The sequence below is a fragment of the Eptatretus burgeri genome, chromosome 17 (genome assembly GCF_056783735.1).
Source record: "Eptatretus burgeri isolate ZD-2024b chromosome 17, Ebu_testis_v1, whole genome shotgun sequence".
Classification (NCBI taxonomy): Eukaryota; Metazoa; Chordata; class Myxini; order Myxiniformes; family Myxinidae; genus Eptatretus; species Eptatretus burgeri.
The window spans coordinates 38,253,048-38,270,547 of NC_140977.1; the positions used below are offsets into that span (position 1 = coordinate 38,253,048).

The following is a 17,500-nucleotide window of genomic DNA, read 5'->3' on the forward strand; positions in this document are numbered from 1 at the left end:
GAAAAAAAGAAAAACAAACGCTGGGAAAGCAATGGCAAACTGCCTACTATAATCATTGCCACAAAACTGCTTCGGCAGCACCAGTGCTCTGCATAGAGTATGATGCATCAAAATCAAATTGATCTCTGTGATGATTCTTTTTATTTCATTTAATTCCTTATTTTATCTTCTTTTTTTTTGTCTTTTTCCTTTCTTTTGTTTTTTTTTTTCTTTCCTTTTTAGGTCATCTCTACCGAGATGACCTAATAAAGCCGGACCAAATGTCTGTCCGTCCGTCAACAATTTTTCTTTCCGGTCTTGATGAAACTTAGTATGTGGGTAGAGGTCGATGAGTGTTGCACAACGATATAACTTTTGTCCGGGTTCAAGGTCAGGGTCGAGGTCACGTAAGTTATAAAAATCGCCGTTTTCAAAACCTATCTAGTCTGCCATTCTACAACATATTCGGCAACTGTTTATTGATTATGATAGTAAAAAATATTATCTTGTATCTAACTGGACAGATTTTTGAATTTCCGTCCCGTTTGGCCGCCACGTAACCTGGAAGATGGTCAAAAACACCTCCCGGTACAAAGAAAACTTTTTACTTCCGATCTTGATGAAATTTGGTATGTGGGTAGAGGTCGATGAGTGATACCCAACGACATATTTTTTTCCCGGATTCGAGGTCAGGGTCAAGGTCACGAAAGTTGTGAAAGTCGCCATTTTCAAAACTTATCTAGTCTGTCCTTTTAGTAGATATCTGGCAACGGTTCATCGATTATGATAGCAAAAAACATTTATAGAGATGACCGTCACCCCCACACGGGGGTAATTTTTTTTATTTTCTTTTCTTTGCAATTACAGATGGCAGTGGAGTTTCTTGACAAGCTAAATGTGCCATTTCTCAAAGTTGGCTCTGGAGATACCAACAACCTACCATACCTGGAGCATACTGCAAAAATAGGTTTTGTACTTTTTATTGGTTTACTGAGCTGGAAGGATGTTTTTTTTTGGAATGCACACACGCCTCTGATCTGTCTTTCTTGGGTTCGAATGCTGACCAGCTATAAACTATCATCCCAGTGTTTCACAGGCAAGGTGATTAATCATTGTGTGTGCCGTCCCTTGGATGGACTTCAAACTGACATTAGTTGATGGACATGAAATATCCCACGGTACGAGCTATCTCTGGCACCCTAAACAAATTACAAATTCCTGCTTTTCCTGAGTGTTAAGAAGTCAACCGCCCAGCGTGACCAAACCAAACTGTCCTGACCAGCATAACCAAACCACCCAGTGTCACCCTTGCCAAGGAACTGTTTCTGTTATATCAGTGCTTTGCAAAGAGTATAGTATATTGGTTAAATGTAATGTTTCGGTTTATGCCTCTGTACAGCTGAAGGCTTTATGTTTTATGTTTTTCGGATGTGTGTGTGTGTGTGTGCGTGCATAGCCGATTATTTTTGCCGAGACAACCTGTGAGCCATTGAAGGTATTTTGACCAAACTTGGTAGAAGTATGTACTATGATGCAAAGATGAACCCATTTGATTTTTAGGGTCAAAAGGTCAAAGGCCTATGAATTATGACCTTCAATTGAAAATCTTTACCACAATAAATTGTGGACCACAGAAGGGATTTCACCTACACTTAGCACAAGTATGGACTGTGATACAAAGATGAACCAATTTGATTGAATATGCAACAGGTTAAAGGTCATGTGACCTTTGAAAATCATGTTGCAGATCATAACTCTAGTTAGGAACATCTGATGTTTTCTGTCCATATATATATATATATATATATATTACACACACATAATAATGTATATTCAGCAGGGTATGCTTTCACATTGTAAGCAATAACGAACCATGTCTCAGGTCGCTCACCTTCATTTGATTTTTAATTTATTTATATTTTCATTTACTGATGCTTTCCAACAGTTCTGTGATTTATTTTGGATTTTTTGATTTTTTTCTTTATCCTGGTGTATCAGCTTAGATGTTAATCGCCATGCAAAATTTCAACTTTTTAATTCACTCAGAATGTACAGATCTTTATCAGTCAATACAGAGATATGACAGAGGTAAATAGACACCTTAAATTTTTTTCATTTCATCTGTATAAAGCAAGTGTTACTCTGATTTGTTCAAATATTCAACTATTTATTTGCAGAAATAAGTTTCTGGGTCTTGCATGACAATTAACTATGCTTCGAACCCAGGGAACACATGACCTTTGCGATTTTCAAAGAGAACGAATTGTTGGCTAATCAGAAGGTGGAGTCAGCCAGCGTCAGATATCTCAGAACCTTGGCATTCCGCTTTGTACGGTCAATCAGGAGATTGTGCATTTCACCAGTGAAGGCAAGGAATCCACAGATTCCCGTTCTGGTCGACCTGGACCCTCAGAAAGGTGTCTTCGATCTGTCAAGTGGTCCATTGAGAAAACTCTGTCGCAGGGCAGCAGATGTTGCAGAGGTCCAAGTTGGCTCAAGAACTGCCATGCGGTACCTTCATAAACTGGGCTCTTATGGGAGAGCAGCTTGGAGAAAACGTCTTAGACCAGCCAACATTCAAAGGATAAATAAGTGGGCTGACGAGATGGCCACCATCCAGATCTAAATTGTCCTGACCAGCATAACCAAACCACCCAGTGTCACCCTTGCCAAGGAACTGTTTCTGTTATATCAGTGCTTTAGCCATATCAGGATCCAGATATGGCACGATGATGGCACGAGATGGGGGAATTTAGCCATGGCAAGAGATGGCCATATCAGGATCCAGATACCCACTTGGAGTGTTGGCAAAATGTCATTTTTTGAGATGAGTTCCAATTTGCTCGATTTTCTGACAGTGGACGCATATGGGTCTGGAGACTTCCCAGTCAAGAGTTCTCTTTGAACCGATTGCAGCAAACTGTCAAACACGATGGCTCTTCAGAGATGTTGTGGGGAGCAATCTGGAACACTAGTCGGTCAGAGCTTATGGAGTGTGTTGGCAACATCAACCCAACAATATACATTTCTATCCTTGATGATGGACGTCTCCCCATCTTCTCAATTAGTCAGATGGTCAAAAACAACACTCTGTTCATGGACGATGGAGCTCCACGCAACACTCCAAAAAAGACCAAAGAATGACAGGACAGAATGTGGAGAAATCAAATTTAAAAGTGAGGGCCTCTGCCAACGTTCCACAACATAGTCAACTAGAAGGGCACTCGGTAGAGTGCATACCTCCGCCACGCAATGCCTAATCCAGTGGAGCATATCGGGCCCAATACATTTTTGTAATATCTGTGTATGTTTAAAAGGATCACATCTGAAGGATATTGTGCGTACATTTAATGAAAGAAAGACCCCTTTTTCCAATGCAATAGAAGAAGCCACATTTATTTTATTTGACATCAAACCAAATTGCAATATTAACATAGATTATGTGTGAGGGAATATTGTTTCTGATTATGTCAGAATTGTGCATTTAAAAATATATATATATATATATATTTTAATTTTTTTTTTCTCCTGACAGGCCGTCCTATGGTGATCTCAAGCGGCATGCAGAACCTGGACACTATGCACAAGGTGTATAATCTGGTGAAACTCCTCAACTCCAAATTCTGCTTCTTGCAGTGCACCAGTGCCTACCCCCTAGAACCGAACGATGTAAACCTCCGCGTCATCGAAGTGAGTTTGTCTCCCCTGATGCAGTGGTATAAAAATTAATTATTTATTTATTTTTGTAGATACAGTTGAGGCACGTGGAAGAGCTTGAACACTGAAGGGATCAGGATGCAACAGAACAAAAGGAACAATAGACTGGGGGGGAGGGGCAGCAACAGTAGGGCCGATGGAGAAAATAGAGGGAGACTTGGACAAACAATGGATGGGGGGGGGGCAGGAAAGGATGTCTTCTGCCCAATTTGTGTCTGTCAACCCCCAGATTTGCTCTGTTTATTACTTCTGCCACTGAAGGTGGACAGAGGTTGTTTTCACCCTTGACCGTCTGTCTGTGAGCAGGATATCTCAAAAGGTTCTACACGGATTCGGACGAAACTTGGTGGACAGGTTGGTTGTTTGACAAGGACGAATTTATTCGATTTTGGTGAAGATCGGGATCCAGATACAAGAATTGTGGTTTTTTTTTCACCATTGAGATGGGGCCAAAAAATGATATATAGCACTATATTTCAAAAAGTTGCGGACAAGTTATGACAAAACTAGGTGGATTTGTTGGCGAGTTGACAAGAACAAGCCGATTCGATTTGGGTTCAGGTCTGGATCTCGATCCAGACTATCGGTGGGATACAAAACATCAGCTGATCAGCCTGGCCGAGTTATGAGTGCTCCACTGAGTGTCCTAGTTTATAGTGTCGTGTTCTTCCGCATCCTCCGTATCCATTTCCATTTTAAACAAGCCGTTATTTGTTAGGACCCTTTTCCCCACCTTCTGCCTTCCCACGCGAGCAGCCGCGAATCTCTTTTATTTGAATGATCCTAAGGGGAATGTAAATGGTTAATTGAGCACAGTATGAATTATTTCAATCCGTTTAACGCGGTGTGAATTCTGAGATCATATGGTCATTCGCAGAGGTCTTGGACTTCCAGCTCAGAGGGTTTGCATTAACCAGACCTCTGGCATGACAGTATTGAAGGAGATGGGAGAGGGAGAGGGAGAGGGAGAGGGAGAGGGAGAGGGAGGTTGAGGTTGAGGTTGAGACTGAGACTCTCAGGCCTAAGTCACATTTGGCACGGCGGCCGTAGAGTCTACAAAATCTATGGCCACTAGCAATTATAGGGCGGCCGCAGTATTTCCACGGTCACACAATGTAGCAGTCACATATGGTTTTTTTTTCCGGGTAGCCGCACGGGGTATTTATAAATTGTGGAGTCCGAAAACGTGGGGGTACCATACGGTCTTTGATTTGATGTCGCACGGTGACCTTAGGGCGTTCCTGCGGCGGCCATATTTTCAAAGCAGACGCAAGGCGACCGCAGAGGGGGCCCTAAGGCGAACGTGCGTCCAAACGGACGGTAACGAGTGGGTTATTTTTTTTAATTTTTTACCAGTTCTTTTGTTTCGACTTGTCGAATTGCTACGGCGAACGTAGAAATGAAAAAAGTTATAACTCCGCGCTATAATTCCACGGTGACCCCTACGGCCTGTAAAAGAGAGCCAAACGGCGTAGGGCCACCCTGAGGCCACCGCAGAAACTCTGCGGCTGCTGCACGTTTCTGTCAATTCAGAGGGCGTACGGCCGCCGTATCCTCGCCGTAGAGCAAATGTGACTTAGGCCTCAGGAAGATTGTGCGAAAATTCCAATGTGTAAAAGTGTGAAGAAATAGTTTGATGAACATCAGTAAACATGTATTGTATTACAAGTGTGTGTGCGTGCGTGCGCGCGCGTGTGTGTGTGTCCTGTTATTTAATTATCAAAATAGTGGTTACATGCATTGCAGCTCTTGAGATCTTGTGTTTTTGACAACTTGAAAAAATGGCTCTTTTTATTTGAGTAGCTGCCCCCTGTCTTAGACTTATAGACCACCTTTGACCCTTCTAGAACTGATGCACACACCACACATGTACATATATATATATATATATATATATATATATATATATATATATATATATATATATATATATATATATATATATATATATATATATATATATAGTCTTCTTGCAATACACAGACTATACTTTTTCAGCAAGTACTGCGCAATCACCACCCACCCCGAGGCTGGGTACTCCACGAGCTGGAACAGAATTTGCATATTGGTTCACTGATTAATAACTGAGAAGCATATTGTTTTTGATGTCAAAGGTAAAGGTCACACGACATTGTCAGTTTTCGTCATCCTCACTTGAAAGTTGAACAAGTTTTGCATATAACGTCACAAAAAAAAAGTAAGAACAATCAATTTGCCTGTTTTTGACATGTTAACGGTTTCCATGACAACAATATCACCCCATTACAATCGTACAGACTTTTTGTAAATTTATGATTACCATACCTAAGTAATTTTTCAAGATGTCAAATTGAAACTTACACAGCTTATTTGTACGTATGTGTAAAATATGTGAGTAAAATTTGGTCAAACTTGGTCGAAGGTCAAGGCTATCCGAAACGTGCAAAACGCCTACCCATTCAGCAAGAAAAATGTATCGGGCAAATTTGTCGTGCATACCAATCAATTATGTAAAACATTTGCTCGTTGTTTGGCAAATATTGTTGATTTACATTTTGTTTGGCACCCATTGTTTATCTGAATTACCAAATTGCTGTTTCCATGGCAACTATTGTTTATTTGGACTTCACAAGTATCGTGCAATGCACGATATTATATCTTTCTTGTTTAAATACTCTTCTTTTGTTTTTCCCACTCCTGAAACAGACCTACCGGCGTGAATTCCCAGACATACCTGTGGGATATTCTGGGCACGAGACGGGAACAGTAATCAGCATCGCAGCCATTGCCATGGGAGCCAAGGTGATTTGCTTTGGGAAGACTTAAAATCTAATGAAATAACTGTTTGGGCTTCGTTGCCTATGAGGAAGGGTCAAATGGGTTTCCCTCTTGCTCCTTCCTCCACCCGAGATGACCAATGTTCTTCACTGATGTAACTCAGTGCAGATCTCCCTCCCCCTTTGATTTCCATCCTTTTGCTTGCACCAGTTTTTTTTTGCTTGTTCATAAATCCACCCCCATTGGTGGTTGAGTTTCTTCATGCCTTTGTGGGCTGGAAGGATGGTATGGAGTTATGCACACTCACCTCCAAGTTATCGAGCCTGGGTTTGAATCCCCTTCGAGCTATAAACTGTCATCCTGGTGTTTCACAGGCAGGATGGATGATTCATCGATGTGTGTGCCATCACTCCTATAGACGTTAAACTGGGTGTCTCGTCTGCCAGCATTCGTTGGTGGACGTTAAAGATCCCACAGTGTCCTTCGCAAAGGGTAGGTGAGCTATCGCCGGCACCCTGAACAAATTGCAAATTCCTGCCTTAAATGGGAACTCAAATGTTCAGACCACTTCAATGCTAATATATCCCTGGATACCCTACAAAATACATATGATGCGTCTTCTTCTGACTTCCGAATAATGAGGTAGGTAAATTTGCGAGTAAAGGTTAATCATAATCATCATCTTCTTCAGATTAGTCGTGACGCCACTTCCGTACTGCGTACAGGCGACATCACAGTACGATTTAACTCGAACGGCGAATAATTTTCGATTTTTTGCACAAATATGCAAAGTCGATGCGTCCTTGGTGTTTGTACAGGAATACAAACCGAGATGGTTTCATGCTACACCAATGACCGAAACACCCGAAGTTTGCCAGAAATTGGAGGAGGTTTGTCCGAAATACCCGAGTGTGGATTCGGTCGAGAAAATGTTCGCTTTTGTGTTTGGAACATGTTACAGAGTACTATTATGAAACAACAGAGATGGCTCGATCTTGTGGTTATCCGCAACGATTGAGAGGGGATGCCTTCACCACGATAAAACGGAGGAAACAGCCGTCGCTCAACCGTAACACAATCTATATCCAGCTAACAGCACATGTACATGGACGATGTGAACAGAGAATCAATCACCTGTAGCCATTGCCTGACAGTTGCCACAAGAGCACCTGAAAATAATTATCTATTATTCACACAAATTTCTACATTCAAATGAACCACCGTCTATTTATAGTGGAGATAAAGTATGTATTGTATCATAATCATCATCTATTCCTCTGAGAGGATTTGACCTTGGACACTAAAACTTTCAGAATTCCCCCCCCCCTTCACCACCCCCCTCCCGCCCTTTCACAATCACCCCCCCCCTCAATACCCACCACCACACCACACTCTGTCTCCTCCATAGCACCATTCCTGTCGATGCCTCACAGACATGATAGGACACGCCATGAACATAAATGGTAAGTATGAAACTCGATGATCCCAAAACTTACAATAAACCTAGTCACCCTGTGATGGGACAAAGCATTTGTCACCCATTTTGTCTGCAGTGTCCGAGTGCACTGGGTGATTGATGGGTATTTCTGCTCAAGTAACATATTAATACAAATTTTCTCCCTTTTCAATCGTCAGTTGAATGAAAAGCGAAAACTACCGAGCTGTAGTTAACACACGACCGACGTTTTGATCTTCATAACACCTCCATCTTCACTTCCGCCTTCTTCGTCTGAATCACTCGCATAAGGCTCAAAACGCTACGGCTCCACAATCCCCCCCGAAACGTTTTCATCACTAATTTTTATCTCCAATAGTTTCTTAAAAATCCTACTGATCAGTTTCAACATGTTGAGAATCTTCAGCGTTGCTAATGATGGTGGAATCGGAATTTGAATCCGAGCTCGACATGCACTGTGTCTCGATGCAAAGCCCCCATTTGGATCAGGTGAGATCATGGTGTGACTTCGCTAGCGAAATCGAAAATCGACATGTTTGGGGTATTTTCGACAATTTCTAATTGGCAAAAATAATGAATAAAAACTTCCCTTCAAATCAGACCGTGATTTATGATTGTCAATCTTTTTCAGAAAATAAAAAAATTCTGTTTTGGTTCCCCTTTAAGTTCTTTTGTCAGAATGTCAACACGACTCAGAACGTAGTCTAGTAACTGCTTCAGCAGCACCAGTTTTGCATTGGGCATGGCACATGACGATTATGCCATTGAAACAATAATCATGTTTTTTGGGGGGTTGGAGTGGGGGTTTATCATTTTTTCTTCCTTCTATTGTCTTAATAGAGAAAAACCACTGAAGACTTTTGGATGGTTTTTACTAACTTCATCCTATCGACACAGCCAAGTGGAATCTTGCATTATAGAGGAATATGATATTCCTTGTTACAATATCCCAGCTGAGAGATTATCATGCCTTTTTGTAAGGTGTTTGACGAACCTTTCTCTCAATCATAATGGACAAAATGATTTAAAGAAAGAGAGAAATAGTTTGATTTCTGCTTGCCTTTTAAGCTGCAGCTTGGTGTCCTTTAGCTCATCATTTGTCTTGTCAAAATTAGTCGTCTTTGTTCATCTCCACTCCCCAAATTCCAAACTTCAAATCTATCATAATTAGAAAGAAACTCAAAAATGCAAAGCCCGCCCACGTTGTACTCGGATTACACTTGAAGAAAATGACAAAGCTAAATATTTAGTTATTAATTATTCTCATAAAGGTCAGGTGTGGCAGCATGCGCCAGAGCAGCACGTCACTGCATCCAATTTACCAAGTGGGAGTTTATCATTTTTCTGGGTAAGTATGAAACTGCAAAATCAAGGTCAGAGATCTTGACATTCCCAAACGATGCACCGCAGCTTGATCTCTCCGACATCCTCCTCAGAATCCAGTCCATACGAGCGCTGAAAAGTGTGAGGGATCTCAGTCTGGCCATCCCCCAGGCAGATGCCTGGTCCATCCCCATCTCCTTGAGATGCTGATCAACATGCTGCAGCCACGAGGAATGTGGTGGGCCCATTGGCCTCCTCCACTCACGAGGCTCCCTCACTGAGAATATCTGGTGAGCAGGATCAGCGACAGGAAAATGAGCCACATGTCCATATAGCCGCAGCTGATGCTCAGACTGTGCAGGTAACAAATCTCATTTGAGTCTCTCTCAGCAACTGCTCGTTGGACACAAAGTCTGACCAGCGCTAGCCAAGGATTCTCTGAAGAGACCTGGTACCAAAGGAATTAAGTCTCCATCTTGGACTCCTGGTCAGAGTCCAAGCCTCACATCCATAGAGCAATACTGGAAGCACCAAGGACCTGAAGACTCAGACTTTCATCCTCCTGCACAGGTACCGACAGCACCACACCCCATGATCCAGTGAATCCCTGACTCCCCAGGCCCAACCCAGACGTCAATTGACCTCTGACTCACAGCCAACAGAGACATGAATATCAATGCCAAGGTAAGTGAATCTCTCTGTGACCTCAATATCCTCACCACAAACAGGTACAGATAAGTTAGCAGCATCTAAGATGTCACTGAAAGCCTGGATCTTTCTTTTGACACAGGAAACCTGTAATTCCAGCGGCTTTGACTCCTCATTCAGCACCTCGAGGACCCCCAAAAGGATATCCAGAGTCTCCGCAAAGATGACTGCATCATCTGTGAAATCAAGCCCAGAGATCTTGGCATTCCCAAACGATGAACCGCAGCTTGATCTCTCCGACATCCTCCCTATAATCCAATCCATACGAGCGCTGAAAAGTGTGGGGCCAGTACACACCCCAGACGAACTCCAGTAACAACTGGAAATCAGTCGGAGGTGGTATCACCACATCTCACAACACTCTCACAACCAGAGTTCAGACGTCAGATTGATCAGTTTTGGTGGCACCCCACGCAGACCAAGAATCCTCCAGAGTGAATCCCAATTCACTGTATCTAACGCTTTACAGAGATCAACATAAGCTGCAATCAGCCCCTGCTGAAACTCTCATCTGTGTTCTGTGAGGACCTGAAGGGCAAGGACACGGTCAATCGTTGACCTCTTTGGTGTAAAGCCTGACTGCAATGGGCGCTGGTGCTCAACCCGATGGTGGTGAACCCTATCAAGAATTATATATCCGAGCAAAGACCTTACCCGGCACTGAGAGCAGCGACACCCTTTGGTAGTTGTTGCAGTCCTGGCGATCACCTTTCCCTTTGCAGAGAGAGACAACAAGGCCCCTCTTCCATTTCTTTGGGATGATGCCTGTGTTCCAGGCAGAGCACAGAACTGCATGCCACGACACGAGTACAGCATTAACACCAGCCTTGGGAAGTTCAGCATGGATGCCACAGATCCCTGGAGCTTCACCCCATTTCAACCGGTTCACCATAGCCTGTTTCCACAAACAAAGATTGATCACAGTTGATAGGAGGGTGAGCAATAGAGATAGTCATACCCCTGACATCCAACTCAACCGAATGGTGGATCAGCCTGGTACAGCCACTCGTAGTAACTGGCCCAGCGGGCTTTCACTTCGGACTCCTCTGCCAAGAGACCACCACCTTCTGCTCTCACTGCAGTACACCGAGGGACGGGCTTGGAGGAACGCAATGCACAAATTCCCCTGTAAGCAGGATGAGAATCACTTGACCACAGGTGATGCTCCACCCCCTCACAGATGCCTCGCACATCGGCTTCCTTGTCAACCCTCGGTGCACATACAGTTTTACACCTCAACTCCCTGAACAGCTCAGCTCTGCCATTAAGCCTGGCCTTGCGACTGGTAAATGGTATCCAGTGTCCCTTGAGAGACAAAATTCTTCTCCTGACAGTGAGTTCCAAGACGTCTACCAGCAACAACAAGGATGGTGGTCTTGAAGGCACTCCACAACTCTTCATGATTCCCCAAAGCACCCAGACCCCCCAAATCCACACTCAGCCTCTTCACAAACTCCTCAGCTACCCTATCATCTTTAGGCTTGCCACCATCCAACTGAGGCTGAGATGGTACCATTCTCCCTGATTTAAGCTGCAATGTGAGAGTTGCTACCACAAGCCTGTGGTTGGTGTTGAGGAACTGATCACTCCGGTAGACCCAGCACTTCTGGATCATCCTCCAGCGACCATGAACGAGCACCTGGTCAATCTCCTTTGCCACACCACCAGCATTGGAATGCCAAGTCCAGCGATGAGCCTGTGGGCGCTGCAACCATGAACCAGCCATCCTAAGTCCATGACTTCCTGCAAAGTCAAGGAACTTGGTGCTCTTCTGATTCACAGTTCCAGACTCATGGATGGTTATGAGACACGTGTTGGTCCCCATATCAGTTCCAATCTGCATTGAAATCCCCCAAGACTCGAAGTGTATCTCGCCTGGGTCACTGATCAACCACAGGCTGGAGCATGGCATAGAATGCGTCCTTCACTGTGAGATAACTTGTCTTCATCAGAACATATATAGAGACTAGGGAAACGACACTCAAGGAGTGATGAATCCTTCGTCTCATACGTTCTTTGACCAGTGTTACCTCAGTTTTCATTTCAGTCAGCTTATTGGACACAGCTGAAGCAACTCCTTGGGCATGCTAACCATCAGAGCGACCAGACCAATAGTAGATGTAACCACCTGCCATGATCTCGCCACTACCTGGTCTCTGAACCTCAGAGTGTGTGCAATACCGATGTTCAAACGCTTGAGCTCAGATGATAACAGAGACAGGTGATCATCCTCTCTTAGGTGTAGGACATTCCAGGCACCCACCCGAAGGGACCGCTTCAGGTTAACCCAAGGAGACTGCCTTCTGGTGGACAACACCTCAGCACCACCCTGACACACAACCACAATCTCAACTGGGTAGGTTACCCCGTGGTTTTCCTCTGATCATTAAAGAGTGGGGGTCCCGAAGGTTTTGCCCTAATCCGGTGTGCTGCCCTACAAAGGGCAGGTGCACACGAGATACTCCTACCGAGTGGGTTTTCTTTTTTTTTTTCTTTCGTTTTTCTTGTGTTTTGCGGAGTGAGAGGTTTTACGGTGACTGAAGTGCAAAGCTTGCCACCAACCTCCTCAAGAAAGTAACCCAACTGCAGGACGACGTCCGCAGACACAATTGGGCACTACAAATGGATGGCCGTTGGCTCACAACGAGCTCCGCCGCCCTTTGACAGGTTTTGTTTTAATCCTGCTGGGTGTCCATATCCACCCACGCTCCTCACCAGGAAACTTGGTGGGGGAGACGATTTAGTTGCTGACAACCTGACCATGAAACTGGTTTGTATGGGTTTACATGATACCTGCAGCAAGTCACAGATCTAATTTGGCCTGACCTGACCTGTCAAAGAAGAATTTATACCATAATAAAAGTATCGTTAAAAAAGCTCAAATGGTTTAAAAAAAAAAATAGAAAAAATATTTGGTGGGGATAAATGTCGAGGCTCATGTAAGAGCTGGAACAAGGTGTAACAGAGTTTAACAGAACAAAAGGAATAGTATAAGTAGAGGGGGAACACTTCAACAGCAGGGATGAGGGAAAAATAATGGATGAGGGCCAGGGGATGATGTGGGGTGGACAAGATGGATACAGCTCAAATTCTTAGAAAGGAAAAAAATAAAATAAAAATAAAAACCGCACTTTGAAGGAGGTGGACTCGGAGTAGGAGTTAACGAGGGTAGAAAAGATCATGGTTTTGGATGGGGGATGATCTGAGATGGTGGTGAATAGCTGTCTTGATGCTCTGGAGGGAAGAATGAGGGAACAGGTGGGGAAAAGGGAGGAATATAAGTGTGGAGGTGAACAGTGATTGTGGATCACTCTGTAAAAAGGATAAAGGGGGAATGTGGGTAAAACGTTTATGGGCTGGACAGACACACTCAAGTTCAAATGGTAAATAAATAAACTGGGAAGGTGTTAGCTTTGTTGTTAGGGTGGTGGCTTGGGATTCTAGGGTCCTGAGTTCAAGCCCCATTGGCTACTGAATTAACACCAGGGGGTTGACTCGGCCTGTTATCCTTCCGAGGTCGGTGAAACGAGTACCAGTGTAGCAGCCAAAAAGCTACACACGAAGAGAAGGGGTATCGATGGATTGATTAAATCTGGTATTGGTGTGGCGCAGGCATGATGGGCCCAATGGCCTCCTGCACATAATTTCCTTGTAATCCTTGAAGCATATTTTTTATTTATTTATCATTGTTGTTATTTTTATTTTTTTTAACCCCCTCCGTCTTCCCCTACCCCTCATTGTCCCCTGTTCTAGCCCTTCCAAGAGTTTTGACTTGGTATTCAAAACATCGGCAAAATCCCAGCCAAATACTTACTGATAGCAAATTAGCTGTACTGTTTCTTAATTGCACTACGTCTCTTGCAGTATAAACTGTGGTTCTGAACAGTTGCATACACTGCTGTCCTGACACCTGTGCACCATTGCAGGTGCTGGAGCGTCACGTGACACTGGATAAGACCTGGAAAGGAAGCGACCATGCGGCCTCGTTGGAGCCAAAAGAATTGGCCGAGCTGGTGCGATCCGTGCGCTGTGTGGAGCTCGCTCTCGGCTCCCCAGAAAAACGGAGTCTTCCCTGTGAGCAAACCTGTCACGACAAGGTTCGGACCCAAAATGTTGAGGTTGCTTAAAAGTTTGTGATGTGAAACTTTATTACCTCCATCACCGAATGTGGATGGAGTTGTGTCTTCAGCCCTGTCTGTCAGTGTTTCTGTGAGCATGATCTCAAACACTTCTGGACAGGTTCGGATGAAACTTGGTGGGCAGGTTGGGTGATTGACAAGGACCAATTGTTTCGATTTTGGTGAAGATCCGAATCTGGATCAGAGAATTTTTCAAGTGATTCTTCACCATTGAGAGATGGGGGCAAAAAAACGATACATAGCACAATATATCAAAAAGTTTTGGACAAAATTTGGTGGGCAAATTGGGTGTCACAAGGACGAATTGATTAGATTTTGGTGACGGTCTGCATCTGGATTCTACAGTATTATTATTATTATTATTATTATTATTATTATTATTATTATTATTATTATTTTAATCATTATTCACCTTTGAGAGGTTGGGCCAAAAACTATATATAGCATGATGTATCAAAAGATTGTGGATTGGTTTGGTGACAAGAACAAGCCAATTCAATTTTGGTTCAGGTCCGGATGCAGAACCGGCCTATCAGTAGAGATACAAAATGTAAACTGTTCATCCTGGCAGAGGTATGTGCTCTACTCTACTCGACTTCAAACCCAGGCTAGAATGCTTTGAAGTGAATGTGCATAACTGTAGGTTATAGGCCATAATGTCAGTCCCTCTCAAACATATCTAAGAACCAAAAGACAGATTAACGATGGTCTGACAAATATTTTCCTGCCACGTCTGCAAGACCAAACACCTTCACATTTACAGTCGTGGCAAAATATTGGCACCCTTGCACTTTTTTTCAAATAACTCGCAATTTTCTCAAAAATAAGTTGAAATTGACAAAAGTATTTTGTCTCCACAATTCTTTCTTTCACTGTTAATATTACAGAACTGTTGTTTTTGATTCAGAACTTAATAAATCCTTTTAAATCATAAAATAAAAATAAATGGCATTGACAAGATTATTAACACCCTCGACTTAATATTTGGTAGCACAACCTATGGACAAAATAATTGCAGTCAAGCGCTTCCTATAGCCATGAATGAGCTTCCTCCACCTCTCTACTGGCAGTTTGTCCCACTCTTCTTGTGCAAACTGCTCTAGTTCCTCCCAGATTTGAAGGGTGCCTTCTCCCAACTGCTGTTTTCAGATCTCCCCACAGATGTTCAATGGGATTTTGATCTACACTCATTGCTGGCCATTTCAGAACAGTCCAGCGTTTTTTCTTGAACCATTCCTGGATGCTTTTTGAAGTGTGTTTGGGGTCATTGTCCAACTGCAACACCCATGACCTTCGACGGAGACCCAGCTTTCGGACACTGGGTTGAGCATTGCGCTCCAAAATGCCTTGGTAATCTCCTAATTTCATGATGCAAATGCACACATTCAAGGTACCCAGTGCCAGAGGCAGCACAGCAACCTCAAAAACATCACTGAACCTCCTCCATGTTTGACTGTAGGGAAGGTGTTCTTTTCTTTGAAGGCATCATTTTGTTTTCTGTAAACATAGATATGATGTGCCTTCCCAAAAAGCTCTCATTTGGTCTCATCTGCCCACAGGACGTTCTCCCAGAAGGATTTTGGCTTGTTCAGGTGTGTTTTGGCAAACTCCAGTCGGGCTTTTTTTATGTCTCTCTCGGCAGTGGGGTCCTCCTGGGTCTCCTCCCATAGAACCCCCTTTCATCGAGTTGGCGATGGATGGTGCGAGTTGAAACTGTCATACCTTGTGTTTGAAGGTCAGCTAGAATCTGTTTGGCAGTTGATCGAGGTGCTTTCTCCACCATTCGAACAATCCGCTGCAATCTTCGATCAAGTTTTCTCTTGCGGCCACGTCCAGGGAGGTTGGCTACAGTGCCAAGAGCTTTAAACTTCCTGATAACATTGTGTACGGTGGACACAGGAACATCGTGGTGTCTGGAGATGGACTTGTAGCATTGAGATTGTCCATGCTTGGCTACAATCTTGTGTCTGACCTCAGATAATTCTCCGTTTTTCTTTCTTTTCTCCATGCTCATTGTAATACACAGTGACACAAAACAGCAGAATGACTCCTTTTCTCCATTCGAACTGGTTGAATGAGTGATTTGTTTTTTTTATATTGCAGGCACCGACAACTCACCACAGGTGAGTTCAATTCCACAGTAAAGGAGAATCACCTGCTTGAAATCTAATTATTTCTAACAACTTTTAAAAGGTGCCAATAATATTGTCCGGGTCATTTTAGGATTTCTGTGTGGAATAAGCTAAGATTTAGTACTTTTTTTTTTGCAGCTTTTTTTTTGTTTTTGTTGCACTGCAAAGTAAAGAAATACATATATGGATACCAAAAGATTTTTTAATATCAATAATTTTCTGGAAGAAATGGTGCATTATTTGAATAAAGTGCAAGGGTGCCAATATTTTTAACCATGACTGTACATATACTGTATGATGTATAGACTGGCCCTGCTGATACCTCAGGTCACTAACTTTTATTTATTTATTTCATTTTCTAAAAATATTTTTGGTTCACTCCATAGACTGTGTGCAAGTGCATGCCGATTGGACCATGCCCTCGATCAAATTGGGGATTGTTTGCATTTGTTAAGAACAGTACTACCGACCTTTTAATTTTTTTGTACATGGATGTCGCGTGTTATCATTACACTATGATAACTTTAAGCTCTGAGCTTCGGAAGTGAGGCAGCTAAATCGTGCATATTTTTCATTCACAACCATTTTCATAGATCTTCTGATTCATTGTTGGCAATAATGTCTCTGTGTCTCTCTGTGTCTCTCTGTGTCTCTGTCTCTCTCTGGTGGTGACATCTGAATTAATTAATTCATACGACATTTACAATCTACATTTTATTTAAATTGAATTATATACTTGAAGACGAGAACACAAATTGCCTTCATAAAACGTCCAAGAACCTCCAGTTTTGCAGTACTTGAATGTAAATAAAGGCTCAACGGGGTGGTGTATAAGGGTGCTGTTTGGGACTTGTGGAAGCAATTTTAGCCACCTCAAGAGAGAAAAACTTTAGTTCAACACAAGCTGTTTATTCAGTGAAATAAAAGACACTTTTGTGGACAAGAGGAAGGCCCAGCCTGCTATATCGTTGCAAGCTGAAGACATAATTTTACAAAGAATATTGAGTGTATATATAGTTTTACCAGGGTGTGTCTGGATAACAGATGGAACTTTGAAGACTTTAAAATTGCAACATAGAAGGATAATTGGTCTGTTTTGGAGCTTGCTTATAGCAAATTGCTACAAATTGAAAGGGTGTAGGGGGACATTCTGGTTTTGCTGGTTCAGATGGTCATCAGATCATTAAGGTTTTGCAAGGTTTTTTATGACTTCAGAGGAATGTGTGTATTCTGCCCTCCTAGTTTTCCCAGCATATATTTATTAAATTATTTCTCAAAGCACTCAACTA

General features: G+C 42.9%; 1 protein-coding gene across 2 annotated transcripts in view; it reads left to right on the forward strand.

The window, feature by feature from the left end:
* LOC147009801 (N-acetylneuraminate-9-phosphate synthase-like) overlaps nt 1-17,500 on the forward strand; it is a 32,584-nt gene that overhangs the window by 14,095 nt on the left and 989 nt on the right. For both annotated transcript variants that reach the window (XM_085863124.1, XM_085863125.1), the window contains exons 4-7: nt 847-946; nt 3,515-3,669; nt 6,382-6,477; nt 13,867-14,037. In XM_085863124.1, coding sequence (XP_085719250.1) covers nt 847-946; nt 3,515-3,669; nt 6,382-6,477; nt 13,867-14,037 — 522 coding nt within the window. The remainder of the gene's footprint in view (nt 1-846; nt 947-3,514; nt 3,670-6,381; nt 6,478-13,866; nt 14,038-17,500) is intronic.